Source organism: Rhinatrema bivittatum, chromosome 13, assembly GCF_901001135.1.
Source record: "Rhinatrema bivittatum chromosome 13, aRhiBiv1.1, whole genome shotgun sequence".
Taxonomy (NCBI): Eukaryota; Metazoa; Chordata; class Amphibia; order Gymnophiona; family Rhinatrematidae; genus Rhinatrema; species Rhinatrema bivittatum.
In genome coordinates, this window is record NC_042627.1 from 82,423,503 (window position 1) to 82,444,236 (window position 20,734).

The 20,734-nt window shown below is 45.9% G+C and overlaps 1 protein-coding gene across 1 annotated transcript in view; it reads left to right on the forward strand.

The window, feature by feature from the left end:
* The window catches only part of LOC115074851 (spatacsin-like), an 87,723-nt gene extending 72,738 nt beyond the window's left edge, over nt 1–14,985 (forward strand). The window contains 2 exon segments of the mRNA XM_029574775.1: nt 9,666–9,817; nt 12,844–14,985. Coding sequence (XP_029430635.1) covers nt 9,666–9,817; nt 12,844–13,024 — 333 coding nt within the window. The 3' untranslated portion in view covers nt 13,025–14,985.
* Nucleotides 14,986–20,734: the final 5,749 nt, after the last annotated feature.

Here is a 20,734-nt window from a genome sequence, read left to right on the forward strand (position 1 = left end):
TCCTTTTGAAGGGCTAAGAGATCTAGAACCAATGTGTCAAGGGCCCCTCAGCTCTCTAGTAAGATTCAGCAGGTCCTTTCCAATAGGCAGGTGACTTTGCCTGTTTTTCTGGACTACCCTGGAAAGGCATAAACAGTTAGAGAATGTCTATCCAGTACCACCTAAAGCATAAGGATAGGGGCACTATTCCATTTATTTTGTGATGTGAAAGGAGGATAGGCCGTTTCACCCAATTTTGAATCTCAAAGTAGGAACAGGTGTCTACATGTGCCCCATTTCCATTGGGAGACTTTGTCATTGTGACTATCAGACGGGGAAGTTTCTGGATCTCTTGGTGGAATATTTTTGTATTTCCATCATGAAAGATCATCAGAAATTCCTTTATTTTTGCATTTTGAGCAGGCATTTTCAGTTCAGAGCACTGCCCTTCAGGTAGTCACGGCTGAAAGGACCTTCTCCAAGGTGATGGTGATCGTGGCAACTTCCTTGCACAGAGGGTTTCTTAGTGCATCCTTATCTGGACAATTGGCACATCAAGGCCAAGTTGTTTCAGGAGGATTAGTTAACTTCAGCCTGAGTAGTTCAGATCCTAGAGTCTGAGCATTTATTTTACAATTCCCAGGAAGGATGGATCTTTCAGGCCTAGTCTCAATCTAAAAGGGAGCAAACCACAGTTTTTGTATTTCTCATTTCAGGATGGAGACTTTGGTGCTGTTTGCAGTACAGAAGGGCAATTTCATGTCATCTGTGGACCTATCAGAAGTGGTGTTTCACACTCCCATCAGAGAAGACAATCCGAAGTTTCTTTGGTTTTGTGTGTTAGGGCAATATTTTTAGTTCTAAGTGCTACCCTTTGGTCTAGCCACAGCTCCAAGCACTTGCACCAAGATGATCATGGTGGCGGCGGCAATGTTTTTGAGAAAGGAGGGAATTATGATTCATTCGTATCTTGATGACCAAGTCCTGTCAAGAATCATTCAGAGCATCCAACAGAGTAATCCAGGTTTTAGAAAGCTTGGGCTGGTTATCAATTTCACAAACAGCAGTTTTCTTCCTCACCAGACTCTGAAATACCTGGGAGCTCTAGTTGATACAAAGATACCACTTCGGTTTCTGACTTTGAGACTGTAAGACAAATATAGAAGTTCTTGGCTCGGAGCTTGGGATTATCTTCAACTGCTAGGCTCTCTGGCTGCCACCTTGGATCTAGTCCCATGGTCCATAGCTCACATGTGTCCCCTTTAGTCTTCTCTCTGTGGTTGCCTCAGACTCAGAATTACCTGCATCTCTTTCCTTTACCTCTTCAGGTAAGAAAGCATTTCTTGGTGGATGACACCTCAGAATTTGATGACAGGTGTGAGTCTGGGAATCGCCCTCCCATTCATGGATAATCATTACCATGGATGCCAGTTTGTTGGATGCACACTGTCCAGATCAAATGGCTGAGGGGATCTGGTAACAGTAAGCCTCTTGGTCCATCATCAGGCTGGTCACAGTAAGCCTCTTGGTCCATCATCAGGCTGAAAATGAGCGTTATAAGGTTGAGCAGTTTTTTCATTTGGTAAAGGGAAAGTCAGTCAGATTGCTCTTTGACAGTGCAACAGCAGTGACTTGCCTGAACAGATGTGGGGGCACTCGAGTCCAAGGGTTTCTGAGGAATCCAATCTTCTGTAGCTGTTGGCACATATTGCAGGACAGGACAACATGCAAACCAGTTCTCAGTAGGAATCTCCAGGATTCTGGTGAATGGAAGCTCAGTCAAGAAGCATTTTGGAGGATAATGGACTGTTGGGGCACTCCACAAGACTATCTTATGGCAACTCGCAAGAGCACCAAAGTTTGTTCGTTTTTCAGTTGCTGCAGGAACTCAGCACTAAAGGAATAGATGCCTTGGTCCAACCATTGCCAACAGGAGAGCTGGTGTATATATTTTCTCCCTGGCCTCTGATAGGGAGAACCTTAAGAAAATAGAGAAGGAGACTGTTTGAGTGTACTTGGTGACTCCAGATTGACCAAAGAGACTTTGATATGTGGATTTGGTAAGACTGCAGATCAGTCTTCCACTTCGGTTTCCAGGAACTTGAGACCTCTTTGTTCAGAGTCCAGTCATCATGGAAGATCTACCTCTATTTTATCTTATGGTCTAGCTCTTACCAAAAAAAAGGGTTGTTACTCCTTAGTAATCCCTACCTTATTGAACGCCCAAAAAAAATCTACCTCTAAGGCTTATGTTTGAGTTTGGTGCCTCTTTGTTGTAAAGAATGGTCAATGTCTCCATGGCAAGTGGATATTCCTTCAGCAGAGTTTAGGTAAGGATCTGGCTTTGAATTCTTTAAAAATCCAAGTAGCTGCTCTCTTTTGTTATAGGGTAGAGTTCAGTGATTCTCGGTTGCCTCTCATCTGGATGTTGCTCATTTTCTTAAGGGAATGAAGAGATAGTCTCTTCAACGGATGACAGTCTTCCGTTTAGACCGATAATTCCATAGAGGGATCTCAGTGTGGTTCTGAAAGCCATGCTGTCCTCTTCTTTTGAGCCTCTGAAACATGGCTCAGCCCGTTCTCTAAAGGCTGTTTTTCTGGTGGTGATTTGTTCAGCTGGGCATATTTCTGAGTTTCAGACTTTGTCCTGTAGGGATCCTTTTCTGGTATTCTCAGTGGATTCAGTTTCTCTTCATCTGGTTCTCTCCTTCTTGCCTAAGGTGGTCTTTGTTTTTGATCTGAATCAGGCCAGTTTTCTGCTGACCTTCTCCAGAAAAGTGTGTCTGAGCAGTAACAGGTCTTTGATATTGTTTGAAGACCACCGCATATTCAGATACCCGGAGGTCACTAACTCATTTTGAAGAATGGATAGGTTGTTTGATTTATTTGAAGGGCCACGCAAAGGCAAAGCAGCCTCTAAAGTGACTTTGGCAAAATTGATAAGGTCACAATTTCTTCAGCCCATTTGCTTAATGATCATCAAGCTCCAGGCCCACTCACTTATCACTCAGTCTTCTTCCTGGCTGGAAGTTGTAGCCATAGCTCTGCTGGATATTTGCAAAGGAGCCACCTAGTCGTCGTTGCATTCTTTTGCTAAGCATTACATATTGGATGTTCTCACATAGGACACAGCCTATGGAGCCAGTGTCCTGTGTGCAGCCCTTACTTCCAACCTCCCAGATTAGTTAGGCTTTGGTTCTTCCTACTTGTGTGGGCTGGTTTAGAAGGATGATGAGGGAGGAAACATTTTCTTACCTGTTAACTTCCTTTCCTTGAATCCTGCTATACCAATTCAGGACGCTCCTGGGAAATTAGGACTTACAGCTAGGTGAAGAAAGTGTTGTTTGGATGAGATGCTTCTAAGAAAACTAAAACAACATGGGATAGGAGGTGATGTCCTATTGTGGATTGCAAATCTTAGACCTAACAAATATTACATTCCATTCATCTTCCAGGAGATCACGGCCTTGATATTTTTCCCAAGCTCGAACATGAGCAGGCTTATCTTTTAGATCTAGAATTCAACAGCACCTATAATTTATAAATAATTCCTTTCATCTTATCTGCCTTAGCAGAAATTCCCTTGAAAAGAGATTTCCCATGAAGTAAATGAGATCCCACCTTATTACATTGCAAAAAATGATATAATTGTTGATAAGAAAAAAATTTAGATTGAGGACGATTATATTTCAAGTGTAATATTTCATAAGGAACTATTATCCCAGCCTCCCAAATATTTTCCATGCGAGAAATCTCACAATCTTTCCAGGCTTTAAAAGATTGCAAAGGAATTCAGGGAGAAAATGAGATATTATGAAATAAATGTGTAGAAAAAAAATACTCCCTGGATCCTACAAATTTATCTCTCCAAACTTTCCATATATTCAGAGTATTAAAAGTGCTTGGTGCCATAGAGGTACAGTCACACCCAAAGCGGCGCAACTGCCATAGAACAGCTGGTAAGGTCATACGGTTCATACAACATTGCTTCAGCAATACCCATTGCTTAGTATAGGAAAATTGGTTTTACCTGCTAATTTTCGTTCCTGTAGTACCACAGGTCAGTCCAGACTCCTGGGTTTTGCTTCTCCTCCAGAAGATGGAGACAGAAAGTTTTACTGACACTGACACCTAACCCGAGGTGCCACCTGCAGTCCCTCAGTATTGAACTTGACCCAAGCCAGATGAAAGAACAAAGGCAACCTCTTAATTAACTGATTTCCCCTGAACGAGCAGTGGGAAGAGGAAGCCTGATAATGCCAAACGCATCGATAGAACTCTTTGTAGAACTAACAATAAACTTGTGCCATTCATCAGATAAAACACACGAACAGATCAAGCGGACTCTCCAATTCCCCCTTTTTTACCAGAGGATGAGAACTCTGGACTGATCTGTGGTATTACAAGAAAGAAAATTAACAGGTAAGAACCAATTTTCCTTTCCCTGTATGTACCCAGATCAGTCCAGACTCCTGGGATGTACCAAAGCTTCCCTAAACAGGGTGGGACTGTGAGTGTCCCACTCGAAGTAACTTTTACCAAAGTCCATGGCCTCTGGGGCCTGGACATCTAAGTGGTAACACCTGACGAAAGTGTGTAACTATTTCCAACTAGCCACGCTACAGATTTCCTGTGGTGTAACTTATTGACACTCAGCCCAAGAGGCCGCCTAAAAATGAGCAGAATGCGCACTTCGCTCCTCCGTACCAGGACGACTTTGACAGATATAGGCAGAGCTAATAGCCTCTTCCAAACACCATGCAATGGTGGCTCATGAAGCCTTATGACCCTTCTTGACTCCACTCCATAGCACAAAAAGATGATCCGATAAGCGGAAGCTGTTCGTATCCTTCAAGTAGTGCAATAAAGCACGCCTCACATTTAACAGTTGCAATTCTTTAGCATGAGGCATCACAGGATCTAATGTCAGGAAGGACATAAATTAATCCGGCTGATTTAAGAGGAATGAGGACACCGCCTTCAGCAAAAAGGACGGAACTGTTCTCATGGAAACTTCCGCATCTGAAATTCTCAAAAAGGGCTCTCTACATGATAAGGCCTGAAGTTCAGAGATTCAACGAGCTGAAAAAATTGCCACCAAGAAAACCACCTTCAAAGTGAAATCCTTCATAGTAGCTTGCTTCATGGGTTCGAATGGAGATGCACACATGCTCTTAAGGGACTACATTAAGGTTCCAGGACGGGCAAGGTCTCTGAACCGGAGGACGCAAAAGTTTATCCCCCTGAAGAAAACTTACAACGTCCAGATGTACTGCAAGCAATACTCCCCAAACTTTGCCACAAAGGCGGCCTAAAGCCGCCACCTGAACTCTGAAGGAAAGGACAAACCTTTAACCAATTCCTCCTGCAGGAATGCTAAAACATCAACCACCGAGGCTCGATGAGGATCCACCTTCTGCCCCATACACCAAGACTCAAACACTTTCCATACTCTCACATATGCCAGAGAAGTGGAAGTTTTTCTAGACTAAGAGGGTAGAGATGACCCCCTTCAGAGTAACCCTTATTCCTTAATCGCTCCCTCTCAAAAGCCTAGCCGCTAGACAAAGGTGATCTGCCTGATCCAAACAAACGGGTCTCTGGTGTAGCAGATTGGGTAGATGTGTGAGCCACAATGGACCGTCCACCACTAGGTTGACTAAGTCCACAAACCATAGAAGCCTCGGCCACTCTGGGGCAACGAGAATCACTTCGCCTGGATGGACTTCTATGCGATGCAAGACCTTGCCGACCAATGGCCAAGGCGGAAACACATACAGAAGGACCCCCGTCGGCCAAGGTAGAACTAAGGCATCCACTCCTTCTGCTCCTCTTTCTGTTCACGGACTGAAGAATCGTGGGGCCTTGGTATTGTGGATCGTCACCATTAGATCCATGCATGGCATACCCCACCTTTGACGGATGAGGCATACCACTTCCTCCAACAGCTCCCATTCTCCGGAATCCTGCTGATGCCGGCTCAGAAAATCTGCTTGCACATTGTCCGTGCCCGCTATTTGGGAGGCCGCCAGTTGATCCAGGTGTTCTTCCGCCCAGCAAATTAATTCTCGGGCTTCCTGAGTCACTGCCAGGCTCTTGGTGCACCCCTGTCAGTTGATGTAAACTACCATTGTCACATTGTCTGACAAGACCCTCACCGGCTGTCTCCACACCAGGGGCAAAAACGCCTGCAGGGCTAAGCATACAGCTCTTGTTTCCAAGCGATTGATGTACCATGAGGCCTCCTCTGCCGACCACTGTCCTTACACAGACTGGTTCCAGCACACTGCTCCCCACCCCGAGAGACTGGCATCGGTGGTGATGATCGTCCAGGCTGGGATTTCCAAGCTCACACCCTGCCTTAACTTGTCCAGCATGAGCCACCAAGAGATAGACTTGATCGAGCAAACTCTGTAAGGGGAAGCAGAATTTAGAGCTGCTCTTACAATAGCAATGCTGATTGCAGAGGCCTCATGAGCAAAAACCCATGGCATCAACTCCAAGGTGGAAGCCATAGACCCAAGAACTTGCAAGTAATCCCATACCCTTAGTACTTGCTTCTGCAATAAACTGCGAGCTTGCACTTGCAACCTGGAAATCCAGTCTTCGGTGATGAAAACCCTCCCCACTTTGGTATCGAAACACACTCCCAAGAATTACAAATCCTGGGAAGGAACAAGATGACTTTTGCTCAGATTGACTATCCAACCCAGGGAGCGTAATCAGTCGAGGATTATGTCCACTGCCTTCTGACAAAGGAGCAAAAAAGAGCAATAAGTCAATGCAAACTCCAAATCCTTTGAGGATGAAGAACTTCCTGAGTCTGCTGTTATGTTTGCCCATGCATTGCCTTTTCGGGAATTTCTCTGAGGTAGATATCTAGCTGGATTTGGCTTATGTGAGGGATCAACAAATCCTTGTGCCTTAAGAAGAGAAATTTCTTCTTCTACTGTGTGGATATTAGGAGGACACACCATCGCTGGAGAAAGTCAGCCCAAAGGGATGCAGCCATTTATATTTAATGTTTTCTTTTATCAGAAGAGCCTCAATATCACGTAGTTCCTGCGTGTTCTTTAAGGTTACTTGGGAGAAAATGGTGTAAACTATCTCTTGATCTTCCCAGTGCCAAACAAGTTGTTTTCTAGCAGGTATTTCTACCTTCTTTTTAATTAAAAAATTATCGAAGCAGACAATTATATCTGTTATCCGGTTGTTGTTATTCTGGCTCAGGGCTCGATGGGCTCTATCCAATTTAATTTCAGGGACTTCTCCATCCCTAACATTTGTTGAGATATTAAGATGGTTTACAAAAACGATGTACCACTGACCCACAATCGACATTTTCAGGTTTTTCCTGAAAGCCCTAGAAGTGAAGGGTTCCCCCTCCTGGCAGGGGTTCTCCAAGTCAGTAAGTTTTTTCCTTTTATGGAAATATTCTCCTCTTAAAGTTCTGTACAAAGCTCCTGGAGAGGTTTCTGCCTGATATTCCTTTTGGGTATCTATTTCATCGACTTGGTGTCCCAAACTAGCTATTTCTTCTCTGATTTCTTTCGTTATTCCTAGTAATTCCTTTTTGTGTTTTTCCAGTCTTTTCGTAAGCAGCAAAACCAGTCTCTGAATTCAGTAAATGAAGGTAAGTCCATCGAAGAAATATTTGTTGCGTCATCAGGGCTTACTTCCTCTTCTGTGCCACCATTGCTATATTCTGTCTTAGCAACATTGCTATGTTTTAGATAAGAAAATTGGGGGAAGTCCACTGATTTCCGTTTTGCTGGCAGATAACAGCCACGCTACAGAGCGAAAAACTGATATCTGAAGGCTCCGATTGCACAAGATTCTCAAGGCGGAGAGAGAAGCGCCACGTTTAGGTTTTCATTTCTCTCGATGACGTCACTTCCTCTCCACGTTCTTATGTACAAATGTGTATATACAGAGCTATCTTTCCAGTTTTGTTGAAGCATTATCTTCTTATGGTTTATTCTTGTTATTTTTCTCCTCCCTTCTGGATATGGGAGAGGTGTTCTTTCAGAGGACCCAGTGTTGAATTCTTCAAGTTTTGGATTATGTTCACTTCTTTTGTTGTTAGAATACTGGCTTCTGTAGCTGGGATGTGTTGCTCAGAAAGCTGTGTTCTCTGCCTCCATCTGCTAGCAGGGGGGAATAAGCCACATGACTGGACTGGTGTAGCAGGATTCAAGAATAGAAAACAGAGAAGCCCATTTCTCCATTGTTTCTGCAGAAAGGGTTGGAAAAGGTGTAGACTGTAATTCCCTGAAAGTTCGGGTGGCAGCAGTTTCTTGCTTTAGAGGTCATGTCCAAAGCGTGTTAGTGGCCTCAAATTCAGATGTCACATTTTCTTAATAGTGTTAAGCATATTCGTCCACTTTCAGAGCCTTGGTTCCTGTGCAGGAGCTTAATTTGGTAACTAAAATTCCTAAATATAATCTGTTTTGAAGTGCCTGAAAAAGTGAAATATAAATCCAATAAATAATTTGCTTTATAACTTGGTGGATCATCTCTTTGAGCCCCTTAAGCCTGATTCTTTAAAGGATCTCTCTCTCTCGAGGAGATGATATTTTTGATGGCAGAGACCCATACCTGACTTTCTATGCAGTCAGTATTGTTTCCTTTTTGCCCAAGGTAACTTCACCCTTTCATTTAAATCAAATAGTTTTGCTTCTAGCTTTTTTGAAGCAGGAATGTCATGAGAAGGATAAATGTCTGCAACTTTTGGATGTTTGTCATTTTCTCCTCAGTTATCTTAGAGAAACTAATCTCTTTTGGAAGTCAGACTGTGTTATTGATGGTTCACATAACGGAAAGGCACCTTCAAAAGTGCCTCTATCCCAATGGATCAATGTGGCGATTTCTTCAGCTCATTTGACAAGAGCTCAGGCTTCTACATGGGTGGAATCCTCGGTGGTTGCTCCAGAAAGTATTCGTCAAGTGGCCCCTTGGTCATCTTTAAATTCCTCCACCAAGCATTGCAAGCTGGATATACGAGCTAAGGTGGATGTGTTTTTTGAGGAAAGTGTTCTGAAGGGAGCCGGGTCTTCCAAGTTGATTAGGGCTTGGGTCTGGACTGGTATAGCAGGATGATTAGGAAGGAGAAAATTATTATTTCCTTTAATTTTCTTTTCTTGAATCCTCTTACACCAGTCCAAGGCCACCCAGAAAGTCAGTGGCAGTGTTTTTTTTCAATAATTAAGCCTCAGATTTGCAGAATGTCCTTTTCTTCCTAGGTGAGAAGACTGGGTGTTGTTTTTCCCTCTGTTTCAGTTTGTTTAGCATAAGGGAGAATTCTTTGAGGATTCTCCTGAATTCTTACATTTTTCAGTTTGTTATTTGGGGGGCTAATCCCTTTTTCCTTCTGTTGCTTTGTCAGGTCATTGGCTGTGATGAGGTCACAGAAAAGGTGTGTCCTCTGTCTCCATCATCTGTGGGTAGGAGGAGAGAACCTGTTTGAGACTGGTGTAGCGAGTTTCAAGGAAAGAAAATGGAAAGATAATAAATGTCTCCATGCTTGCAATGATAACCATGTTTTTGCTGCTTATGAATGGGCTGCCTTGCTGTAGTGAGAGAGAAGTGGGGAAGGCACTGGAGAACCTTTGCTATTTTGGTAGTAGATCTTTCCAGGGAAGTTTCCGTGCTTCATGCTCTCTGTCTTATCTGCTTTCGTTCTCTAGGCCTCCGTTGTTGCTGAAGCTTATGATATTGTGCCAGACTGGGCAGAAGTTTTATTCCAGAGGGTGCTAATTAAAGGTGATTTTGGTTACCTGGAGGAGGTGAAACAGCAGCAACTACTGAAGAGCAGTGTCTTTGAGGACATTTCTAGAAAGTAAGTTCCAGTGGGAATGCCTTTATTTATTTAACATATTTGTATACCGCATACCCAGTAATATACTATAAAAGTGGTTAACAGAATAAACACACAATAATAAAAAGGAAAAAAATCCAGCATAATAAGAATAAAACATAACAAATATACCTCTGCAACCTTGCTACTACAATGTTCAGTGATCTTCATTCTAAAGTGTAGGGAGATAGACTTAAAGATCTAAACATGTATACCCTAGAGGAAAGGCGAGATAGGGGAGATGAGAGAGACATTCAAAGGTTGAAAGGGGGTAGACTCAGGAGTAATCTTAGGAAATATTTCTTTACAGAGAGGGTGGTGGATGTGTGGAACGGCCTCCCAATGGAAGTGGTGGAGAATAAAAAAAAGTATCCGAATTCAGGAAAGCATGGGATAAATACAGGGGATCTCTAAGGAAGTGATGGGAGTTGTAATGCTGGATTTCCTAGTGTGTAGGCAGATGGACTCAGGACCAATGGATTTTGTGTGGCCCTGCTAGCAGATGGAGACAGTCAGGTTTCAAAGCTGACATCACCCTAGATATAACCCTGCAGTGACCTAGCCAATTCAGTATCTCTCAGTCTCCTAGCAGATGTGGACACTATCCCCACTCCAGCAGCAGTGTCTAGTGGGATTGCAGCACTAATCCAAAGGAGAAAAAAATGTTACCTTCAATTTGAAAAGAAGATCGAGCCTCACTGTCCTGTGGTGATACCTAAGGATCCCTCCCCCAGTTGAGCATTCCTGAGGTGATTTCCAGGATCCCTCTGAGGTGAGCCTTGGTCCGGTGGCCGGCTCCCGGTGTGGACTTTGCTGCTGAAGCAGCTGAAAGGCAGCAGGTGCAGAAGCCGAGCACAGCGGTGAAGGCCTATGCCCTCTCCCCCCCCCAGCCAGAGAATGTTTCTCAACTTAGCCAGTAGGCGCTAAGACCAGGTAAGTAGAGAAGAACTCCTCCGAACCAGAGATGTGAAAGGGCTTCGTTAAGTCTTTCCTCCGGTCTCGTTGCTCGGCACACCGTACTAATATCATTCCCAATCCCGTTCGGGCGAGGGAAGGGGGTTTCTGAGTGGGTTGAGCAGCCCCCCCCCCCCATGGGCTAGGCCCTACTTCAGGCTCAGTGGACTCTCCATGTGGCGATCCAGGGCGCTGCCATCTTGCGTGCGGTTTGGTGCTGTGCCATTTCCCCCTCCGTCCATCGGTACGTGCAGTGCGGGACGGCCTTCTGTCCGCGTAAAACACGCATGCACAACTTGGCGCACAATCGGCTCATTGCATCTGTGAACTACAAGTGCTGTCTTGTCAGGAATTCCTCCGAGTTACTCCAGGAACAGTACAACTTTGCACCGTCCCCTCCTTCTTACCAAAGGTAGTCTAGGAGTTTCACCTGAACCAATCCATCTCCTTACCATCCCCAGATAGACACAAGGACATGGAAGACTACTGCCTTATTGCCATCTAAACGTCTGCAGACTCTTAGTGCAGTATCTGGAATGTTTAGAGCTGGTGCACCAGACAGATTGCTTGTTTATTCTTCATGGGGGAAAGAAAACCGGGTGAAGCAACTTCATGAGCTACCAAAGCTCGCTGGATCAAGGAAGTAATCGAGGCAGCTTAGGTAGAGACAGAGAAGCCTTTACCCCCTTCAGGTCAAAGCTCATTCTACCAGGGCCCAGGCAGTATCCTGGGCGGAAGCTAAACTACTGTCGAGCAATGACATGGTCCTCCTTACACACCTTCTCCAGGTTCCGCTGCCTGGATGTCCAGGCCCGAAAGGATGCAGCTTTTACGAGGTGGTACTAACTATGGGCAGCCTCTCGCCCCATTTGGGAGTAACTTTTGTACATCCCATTGAGCCTGATTCCATCTGTCTACACACTAGGAAATGGAGAAATTACTTACTGATCATTTTGTTTTCCTAAGTGTAGACAGATTGGACTCAGCATCTCGCCCACGGCTGCCCAGGAGAGGTGCCAGGGAATCGCCTATGAGGCAAAGCTCGATTTCATATGAATACTCTGTTATAACCCCCCCTCACTACCGCCACATCTAAACATTTAGATGCAATCCAAAGCAAGTATTTTAACCTGTGCAGTCTAACAACTGAACCATGTTAATAACTCCTCCAATAACTATGTTAACAAGCACATGAATGTTTGATCACTCTGTTAAACCTCGAAACTTTGTAAACTGTGTTGTGATGGCAAAACCGAATGGCTGTTTATAAAACTCAATAAATAAAAATAAATAAATATGGGTAAGCTGCTGCCCTATCCCTAGTTCAGGGCCTTTATAGAATTACTGAGTTTCAGCACTTATGTTGGTTAAGTAAGTGGCAGCCTCCAGTTTTTTAATCAAGTTGAATCCAAGTTCTTCAATAATATGTCTACAATGGCTTTTTGAAGAGAATACTGAAGAACTGAGGTCACTGCAGGGGTATATCTAGCTTTGAAACCTGACTCTGTCTCCATCTGCTAGCAAGGGAGCACATAAACCATTGGTCCTGAGTCCATTTGTCTAAACTAAGGAAAACAAAATTATCAGGTAAATTCTCCATTTTTGGACGGATGGGCGTATGGTCTTTTTCTGCTATCATGTTTCAGTTTCCTTCAATTTATAACCCCTCATTTGTGGCTGCCTCCCATCATCACCAACTCCCCCATCCGAAACAAATGAGCTTTGACAAGTTTCCTAACTTTTAAATAATTTAATTCATTGCTCATCAATGCAGGCCTTCAGGGTATCCTAACCACTTAATACTGTCCCATTCATAGAGGTCTGGTATAGAATCCCCATCCTTGGGTGCTGATTTGTTTTCTGGGAACCTACTATCCACAGAGAAAAAGCTTGTGCCTGTGTTTGTGGCTCTGGGTGCCTGTGAATCATTTCACACTAAATTTTCAGGATGTATTTGGGGCTTGTTGGGTTTTGGATCCATATATCTTGTAAGGTGGGCTCCAGTAGTTTCATGTGGAGCTTCCGTTTGTAACAGAAAATTGTTTCTCTCTCAGGTACCGATCGATGCCCTCGAATGCTGTCTATGGCCAAAACCTGAAGAAGCTGTTGAGCTCCTGTGATGATATTGCTGTGTATTACAAGCTGGCCTATGATAACCAGTTCTATGATGTAGTGAATCTCCTTCTGAAGCACCCACAAACAGGCTGTTGTCTGAATGACATGCTGGGCAGTTAAGGCGTTTGTACAAAGATACAAAAATGTCCCCAGTGGTGTGAAATGGGCATTTGCCTGGTACATGGCCTTGTCGTAAAAGGGAAGACGTGGGATTCACTTTAGGTCTGAGGAGAGCATGATGGTGGTAGATAACCAATTTATGCAAATACTTGCTGAGCCCTTGTGAAATTCCCCTCTCTGCTATCCTTACCTCTACGATGTCCCTTTCTCCCCCTCCTGGCACCTTCAATGATGTCTGGCTCTTGCAGATTTCTCTCCTCCCACCATTGTTCTACTTTTCCACTTCTGCTGGCCTGCAGCTCACTATTCTAGGCTGCCTGCCTGCCTGCCTGCCTCCCTCCTCGATGCCTTCCTGTGCTTTGGTATCTGCCAGCCATCTTCTCTTCACAGCTACCTAGTTGAAGCTCTCACCTCTTAAAGTCTCTGGCTTTCTATGCCAGGCAGCCCAGCTGCCTCTGGGATTCCTCCCAGTCTCATGACCCCATGCTGTTCCAGAGTGCACAGCACAGCAAGCACAGCTGGTGCCTTGGGGCTGTGTATTCTCAGATCTGTATCTGCATAGATGCTGAGCAATGTATGTTTGCCTCTCACTATGTGTTGGGGTATGCATGCATGCAGACATCACTTATGGGGCTAAGCCTATTCTATATCCTGATGATGGGCACTAAGCTAATGTATGGGCCCTGGTGGCTAGCTAGACCAATTCTCCTTCCAGAGGAAAATGTACTTCGAGAAAACCATGAAAGTGAAGAAATGTCACCAGGTGGGAGTGAAGCTATTTTACAGCTTCAAGCTTGTGCAGTGCTCTGGTTATGTTGGGAAGTTGCTCGAAGGCCTTTTGTGAAGGATAAAGTTTGTGTATGAGCCTTCTTTTAATTTATTATGTATCACTACACCTGTATCTTGTTATTCTAAGTAAACTTAAGGGCTTTGTTCCTCTGCTACAACCTCATTTTCCTGAAACCTGCCATAAAAAAGTATTTTCTAATTGCTAGAAAATTAAGTGTTTCATTGGGTTGCTCATAATTGACAAGCACAACAAAAGAGGTAGACAGACCCTCCCCTGTTTCTTAATTTAATTTTTGGTGTCTAACATTTTCAGCAGGTGCAGACTGACCAAATGAAAATGTATAAAAATGACAATTTAGTAAAGCTCAGATACAAGTGAAGAATCAACCTGACATGGCCTGTGTTTCACACAAATATCTGATACCCATAACTGAGATAAAATGCGCTGTTTCTAATTTACTGAATCCAGCAAAGGTTAGCGTGCTTCTCCCTTCTTCCCCGTGGGCAATCTTAGAGGGGCTGAAGAATGATTGAAAGATAAGAACATAAGATATCTGGAAGAGGGTGGCCAAACTGGAACAGACCGGATGCTATCTACCCTCAGTGCCACTTTAACAGCAGTTCCTGTAGACCAGCAGATGGGGGTTAGTTAGCCTCTTTAAAAGACAGCTTGAACATTCAGATGTGTCAGAATAGTTTTTGCCATCTAAACATCTAAGATTACTGAATTTTCCTAACACCAAACTGCTGTCACCTAGTGAAATGTTTAAAAAGTAGTTGAAGGAGATTCTCTCACATATATTATCCCAGGAAAGAGGGCATGTGGTGGGTTTACCCTCCTCTAATTTGTGGAATCCTCTCTTGCTATTGTGCCTATTTTCATTGTCCCTTTCAGCTGAGAAAGGGGGCACAGATGTTGTGTTGCAGGCATCTTGTATTACTAAGGAATGTTCTTTTTGTGTTGCTTGTGATACAGAAGGTGCTGGCCATTGGGGGTCACCCTTCTTCTGTTCTCACCATTATGCACACATCTTGATGGACTGTTTTGCAGGTGCATGTTGGTTTCTGTTTATCCCATGGTGTTCTAACTCTATTAATCAATTTTATGCCCATTTTTTGCACTTGTATAAGACCATGTACCTAAGATTAAAAAATTATTTTTTTTAAATGTCCCCCCCATTGAAAGTTTATTGGTTATTTCCTGGCGTGTAGCCAGATGGACTCAGAACGAATGGGATAGTATGCTCGTGCTAGCAGTTGGAGACTGATCTGACGTCAGCATGGGTGTATATATACCCCCACAGGAAGCGTAGCAACTTAGTAATTTCCGTCTCCAAAGCAGTTTGGAGAGCCTGCACGCTTGCTGAGCGTGTTTTCCAAATCTACTTTATATTTTCTACTTACTACAACTTCTACAGCATCGAGCCCTGCACTCCTGCGGTGATACCCTAAGGTCCCTCCCCCAGTAGAGTTTCCCGGGGTGATTTCCGTGATCCCCCGGAGGTTTAAGTCCTCGGTCCGGTGGCCGACTCGCGGCAGGGACACAGCCCCTGGGCGAGGTTCGGGTGAGGCTTACGAGGTGCCTCGGTCCCGGTGTGGACGAGGTAGCGGGTGCATATCCTCAAATGTGGTGGTGAAGGTATTTCCCCTCTCCCCCTGCAGCCGGAGACCGCCCGGGTTCCAGCCGGGAAGCGCCGAGGATCAGGCAAGGTGTACGGCTTTTACTTCTGGTCTCCGAGGAACAGAGGATTGGTGGCGTGGCACGCCATGGAGGGCACCATTTTGTGGCCTTGTTCAGGTATTGAGTGCCCGTGATAGGCGCAGATCTATGACTAAGCACATATTCTATTCCTCATTGTGTGTATATTGCTAACCGCTTATTACTAAGCGCATGTTGCATACCATTGAGCGTGTATTGCTAACCGCTTATTACTAAGCGCATGTTGCATACCATTGAGCGTGTATTGCTAACCGCTTATTACTAAGCGCATGTTGCATACCATTGAGCGTGTATTGCTAACCGCTTATTGCTGAGAGCATATTGAATGACATTGAGCGTGTATTGCTAACCGCTTATTGCTGAGAGCATATTGAATGACATTGAGCGTGTATTGCTAACTGCTTATTGCTGAGAGCATATTGCATACTGCATAGAATTGAGCGTGTATTTATGAGCCCCTGTTGTATTAAGCGCATATTGCTGCTGCATATTATTCAATGGAACAGAACGCTTCAGCGTCTTCAGCAGGGGCACCTCCTGCTTCCGGCATTAAAGCCCTTGGCCTCTACTCTGCATGCCAGCTTTGAGCCATGCACAGTGAAGAGCCAGACTCCCTATGTGCCCAATGTGAGAAGGCTGTGGGACCCTCGGGCCAGGACCAGTCTCAGCCACGGTTTGCTGACAGTTCCCCAGGGGCTACTCCGGATTTAGCGGTCAGTCTCGACCAATCGGGAATCCCGGGGGAATCTTGTACCCTGGCGATTAGAGGCTGCTTCAATTTATTGGGTGGATCTCTTTAAGGGGATTCATGCCTTTGTACAGATGCAAACGGCTTCCCGTCCAGGCCCTGTGGTGCCTGCTGGTCCTGCTGTTTCTGTGGTGCCTGCGGTGGCTGTGACTGCTGCTGTGGTGGCGGCTGCAGTGGATCCTGTTCCTGGACCCTCACGCCCTTATTGTGAGGGGACCTCCTGCTGCTGGACAGTCCAGATCAGTCAGACCAGGAGGTTTCACTGGATGAGTCTGAACTCCTGGATGAGGGGGACCTTCTCCCAGGGACTGAGCCATATAGAACCATGAGGCGGTTGTTCCCTAAGGAGGATCTCTTGGACCTGGTGTCCCAGTACCTGGCGGAGTTGGATATTACAGGTCCCAGTGCTATGGTACCCTCTGTGCAGAACCCCCTGCTGGAAGGTCTTCGTCCTACAGCCTGCCATTTTCCATTCTTGCAAGCAGCACAACTGATAGATTTAGAATGGGCTGCGCTGGCGGCTGCATTCAAAGGGGGTTGGGCCCTGATGGGCATGTACCCACTGGCACCGGCTATCCAGGAGCTGCTGGTGTGCCCTCAGGTGGATGCCTTGATTAGCGCTGTGGTCAAGCGCACTACCATTCCAGTTGAAGGGGGGGCGGCCCTCAAGGACACCATTCTGAAGCAGATTTTTGAGGTGGCAGCTTTATCTTTGTGGATCGTGACCTGCTGCACAGTGGTGACGCGTGCCTGTTTGTCACAGGTCAGGAACAACGCTCCAGCAGGGGACATGGAGTTTGCTCTCTCGGTCCTCACGGATGCTGCATCAGACCTGGTCCGAAGAAAAGCCAAGGGGATCTCATCCTCCGTAGCGGCCAGGAGGCAGCTCTGGATCCGGAAATGGTCAGCCGATGCGCCTTCAAAGACACGCCTCACCAGATTGCCGTTTAAGGGCTCTTTCCTGTTTGGCAGTGAGCTTGATAAACTGGCCAGCACATGGGGCGCATCTCCAGTATCTCGACTGCCGGAAGATCGGTTCAGAAGGAACCAGCGCACCTTTCCAAGGCCCTCCAGGGGTAGAAGCTCCCAGCGCTTCATTCCGTACAGGAGTTGCTACCAGGCACTGTGTCCTCAGGCCAGGAACCAGTCCTTTCGCATCAAGCAGCGCAAGAGGGGAGCAGGCCTGGGCTTTGGTCCCAGCCGCGCTTCACAATGAGAATCCGCCGAGCCATCAGGGGGATGGAGCCATAGGGGGCAGGTTAACCCTCTTCTACCCCAGATGGGTCGAGATCATGTCGGACCAGTGGGTCTTTGGCATCATCCAAGAGGGGTATTATCTGGACTTTCATCATCTCCCTCCAGACAAGTTTGTGGAATCTTCCTGTCCTGCACACAAGAAGGCAGCATTGGAAGGTACCCTGGTGAGGCTCCTGTCCCTGAAAGCCATCATCCCAGTACCTGCCTGGGAAGTGAATTCTGGCGACTATTCCATTTATTTCATGGTACCCAAGAAAGGGGGCACCTTCCGGCTTGTATTGGACCTCAAGTCAGTCAATCGATACTTATGGGTCCCGAGGTTTCGCATGGAAACTCTGCGCTCCGTCAAGACTGCAGTACATCCAGGAGAATTCCTCACGGCATTAGACTTGTTGGAAGCCTACCTGCATATCCCGATCCATCTGGATCATCAGTGCTACCTATGCTTCAAGGTTCTGGGACGCCACTTCCAATTCTGGGCTCTGCCCTTCGGGTTGGCAACGTCACCGTGGACCTTCACCAAGGTGGTCGTCGTGGTAGCAGTGGCACTCAAACAGGAAGGAATTCTGGTCCATCCCTACCTAGACGACTGGCTGATCAGGGTGAAATCTTGAGAGGAGAGCCATTGGACAACCAACAGAGTGATTGCCCTTCTGGAGAGCTTGGGCTGGGTAATCAACCTCAGCCTTCCCAGTCACTGGAATAGCTGGGAGTACAGTTTGACACCCAGGCAGACACAGTCAGTCTCACTACTAAGAGAAGGTTAAAACTCCAAATGTGTATCCAGTACTTGATGGGAGCCAGTCGGTCCATAGCTTGGGATTACCTGCAGGTTCTTGGCCTCATGGCATCCACCTTGGAAGTGGTACTTTGGGCAAGGGGTCCATATGAGACCATTGCAACACTCCCTACTCTCTTGCTGGAGCCCCTGCTTGCGGAACTATTCCATGCACCTTCCTCTGCCAGCCAGAGTATGGACCCAGTTGCAGTGGTGGTTGCAGTCTAACCACATGAACAGGGGGTCGAAGATGTCATCACCCATGTGGACTCTGCTCACCACAGATGCCAGCCTGAGTGGCTGTGAAGAACTCGCTGCACAAGGGTGGTGGAACAGAGAAGAATCAGTGTGGAACATCAACTGTCTAGAGGCCTGGGCAGTCTGATTGGCATGCCTTTGATTTGCTCACAGAGTAGTCAGAGGGATGTCTGACAACACCACTATGGTGGCATACATCAACTGTCAGGGTGGCACCAGAAGCTGTCAGGTATCTCTGCAGATTGCCCCACTGATGGCTTGGGCAGAAGTGAATCTTCAGGACATCTCCGCCATCCACATTGCTGGGAAGGACAACACCAGGGTGGACTCTCAGCAGAGAAAGCTTAAATCTGGGAGAGTGGCAGCTGTCACCCACAGCCTTCCAGATGATTGTGGATCACTGGGGGATTCCGGACATGGATTTACTGGCAGACAAGTCCAATGCTCAAGCACCCAGATTCTTCAGCTGCAAGTGGGATCTGTTCTCCCATGGAATTGATGCCTTGGTGCAGGCATGGACTCTGCTATATGCCTTTCCTATGTGGCCTCTGCTGGGTGCCATCATCCATAAGATTTGGAAACACCAGGGTCTAGCTCTAGCTCTTCTAGTGGCACCAGACTGGCCAAGAAGACCCTGGTATGTGGACATGAGAAGACTACTGGCAGGGGAACCTCTTCCCCTGCCTTCTCTGTGGGGCCTTCTATGTCAAGGTTGCATCCTCCATGAGGATCCAGCTGAATTCTCTCTTATGGTCTGGCCCTTGAGAGGGCTAGACTGAAGAAAAGAGGTTACTCGGAGCCCGTGATAGATACACTCCTCCGAGTTTGCAAGTTTTCCACATCCCTCACCTATGTAAGGATCTGGAGAGTATTTGAAGCCTGGTGCGACACTCATGGTGCCAATCCACATGCGACCACAATCCCTATTGTGTTGGATTTCCTGCAAGATGGACTTCAGAAGGGTCTTTCCCTCAGCTCCATCAAGGTTCAGGTGGCTGCACTGTCTTGCTATAGTCCCAGGAGGGATGGCAAGACCATTGCCAAGCACCCAGATGTTTCTTGTTTCCTGAAAGGAGTCAAGCATATTTGTCCACCACTGAATTGTTCTGTGCCCTTATGGAATCTCACCCTTGTTTTGGATTTCTTTGTGGGATCTACCTTCAGACTGCTTTGGGGTCTGTCTCTCTGTTCTCTAACCTTGAATATGGTCTTCTTGGTGGTGTGCTGCACATGCTGCATCTCAGAGCTACAAGCACTGTCCTGCCAGGATTGCTCCTGAGGCTATTCATCTTCAGAGGGTTCCCTCCTTTCTACCTAAAGTGGCTTCATCTTAACCAAATGAAACTATATGCTTGTCTACCATGGCAGGTTTGAAGAAATGTGAAGAAGGGTGTTTATTACATCATTTTGACATTGGCAGATTGGTGGTCAGATATCTGGAAGTGATACAAGATGTATGAAAGAGGGACCATCTATTTGTCCTGCACAGTGGGAAAAGAGAAGGGGAAGTGGCCTCTTGGCCCACCATTGCCTGCTGGATTAAAGAAGTTGTCAGAGCAGCTTATGTGGAGGCTAGGATGTGTCCACCTCTGCAAGTCAAGGCTCATTCTATCAGAGCATAAGCAGCATCTTGGGCTGAATCTAGGATGCTGTTGCCTGCAGAAATCTGTGGAGCAGTGATGTGGTCCTCCCTCTATGCCTTCTTCAGGTTCTACTGTCTGGATGTCCAGTCCAGGGAGGACTTGGCAGTACACTAAGGAAAAGGAGATTAGTTACCTGATAATCTGAACATTCTTTTATGCTTGTTTCGGCAAGAGCTGATTGATTTCTTTTTTGTGTACTGGCTGCTAGTTTGCATCAGTGTTTCTTGTTTCAATTACAAAACTTCCTGGTCTGATACTCTATCATTAGTCTCACTCTACCTATCCACCATTAACTCTTGGCTATCTTATAATTGCTTAAAATTAAATCCATCAAAAACTGAATTAGTTCATTTAACATCCATTTCAGATTCCTCTATAGGCCCACCATCTCATTTCACTTTCAATGGTTCAACCATTCCAGTTAATTGTCATGCCATAAATGTAGGTGTAAATATAGATACAGAGTTCTGCATGAAGCAACAAATTTCCTCTCTAACAAAGAGATCATTCTATAAAT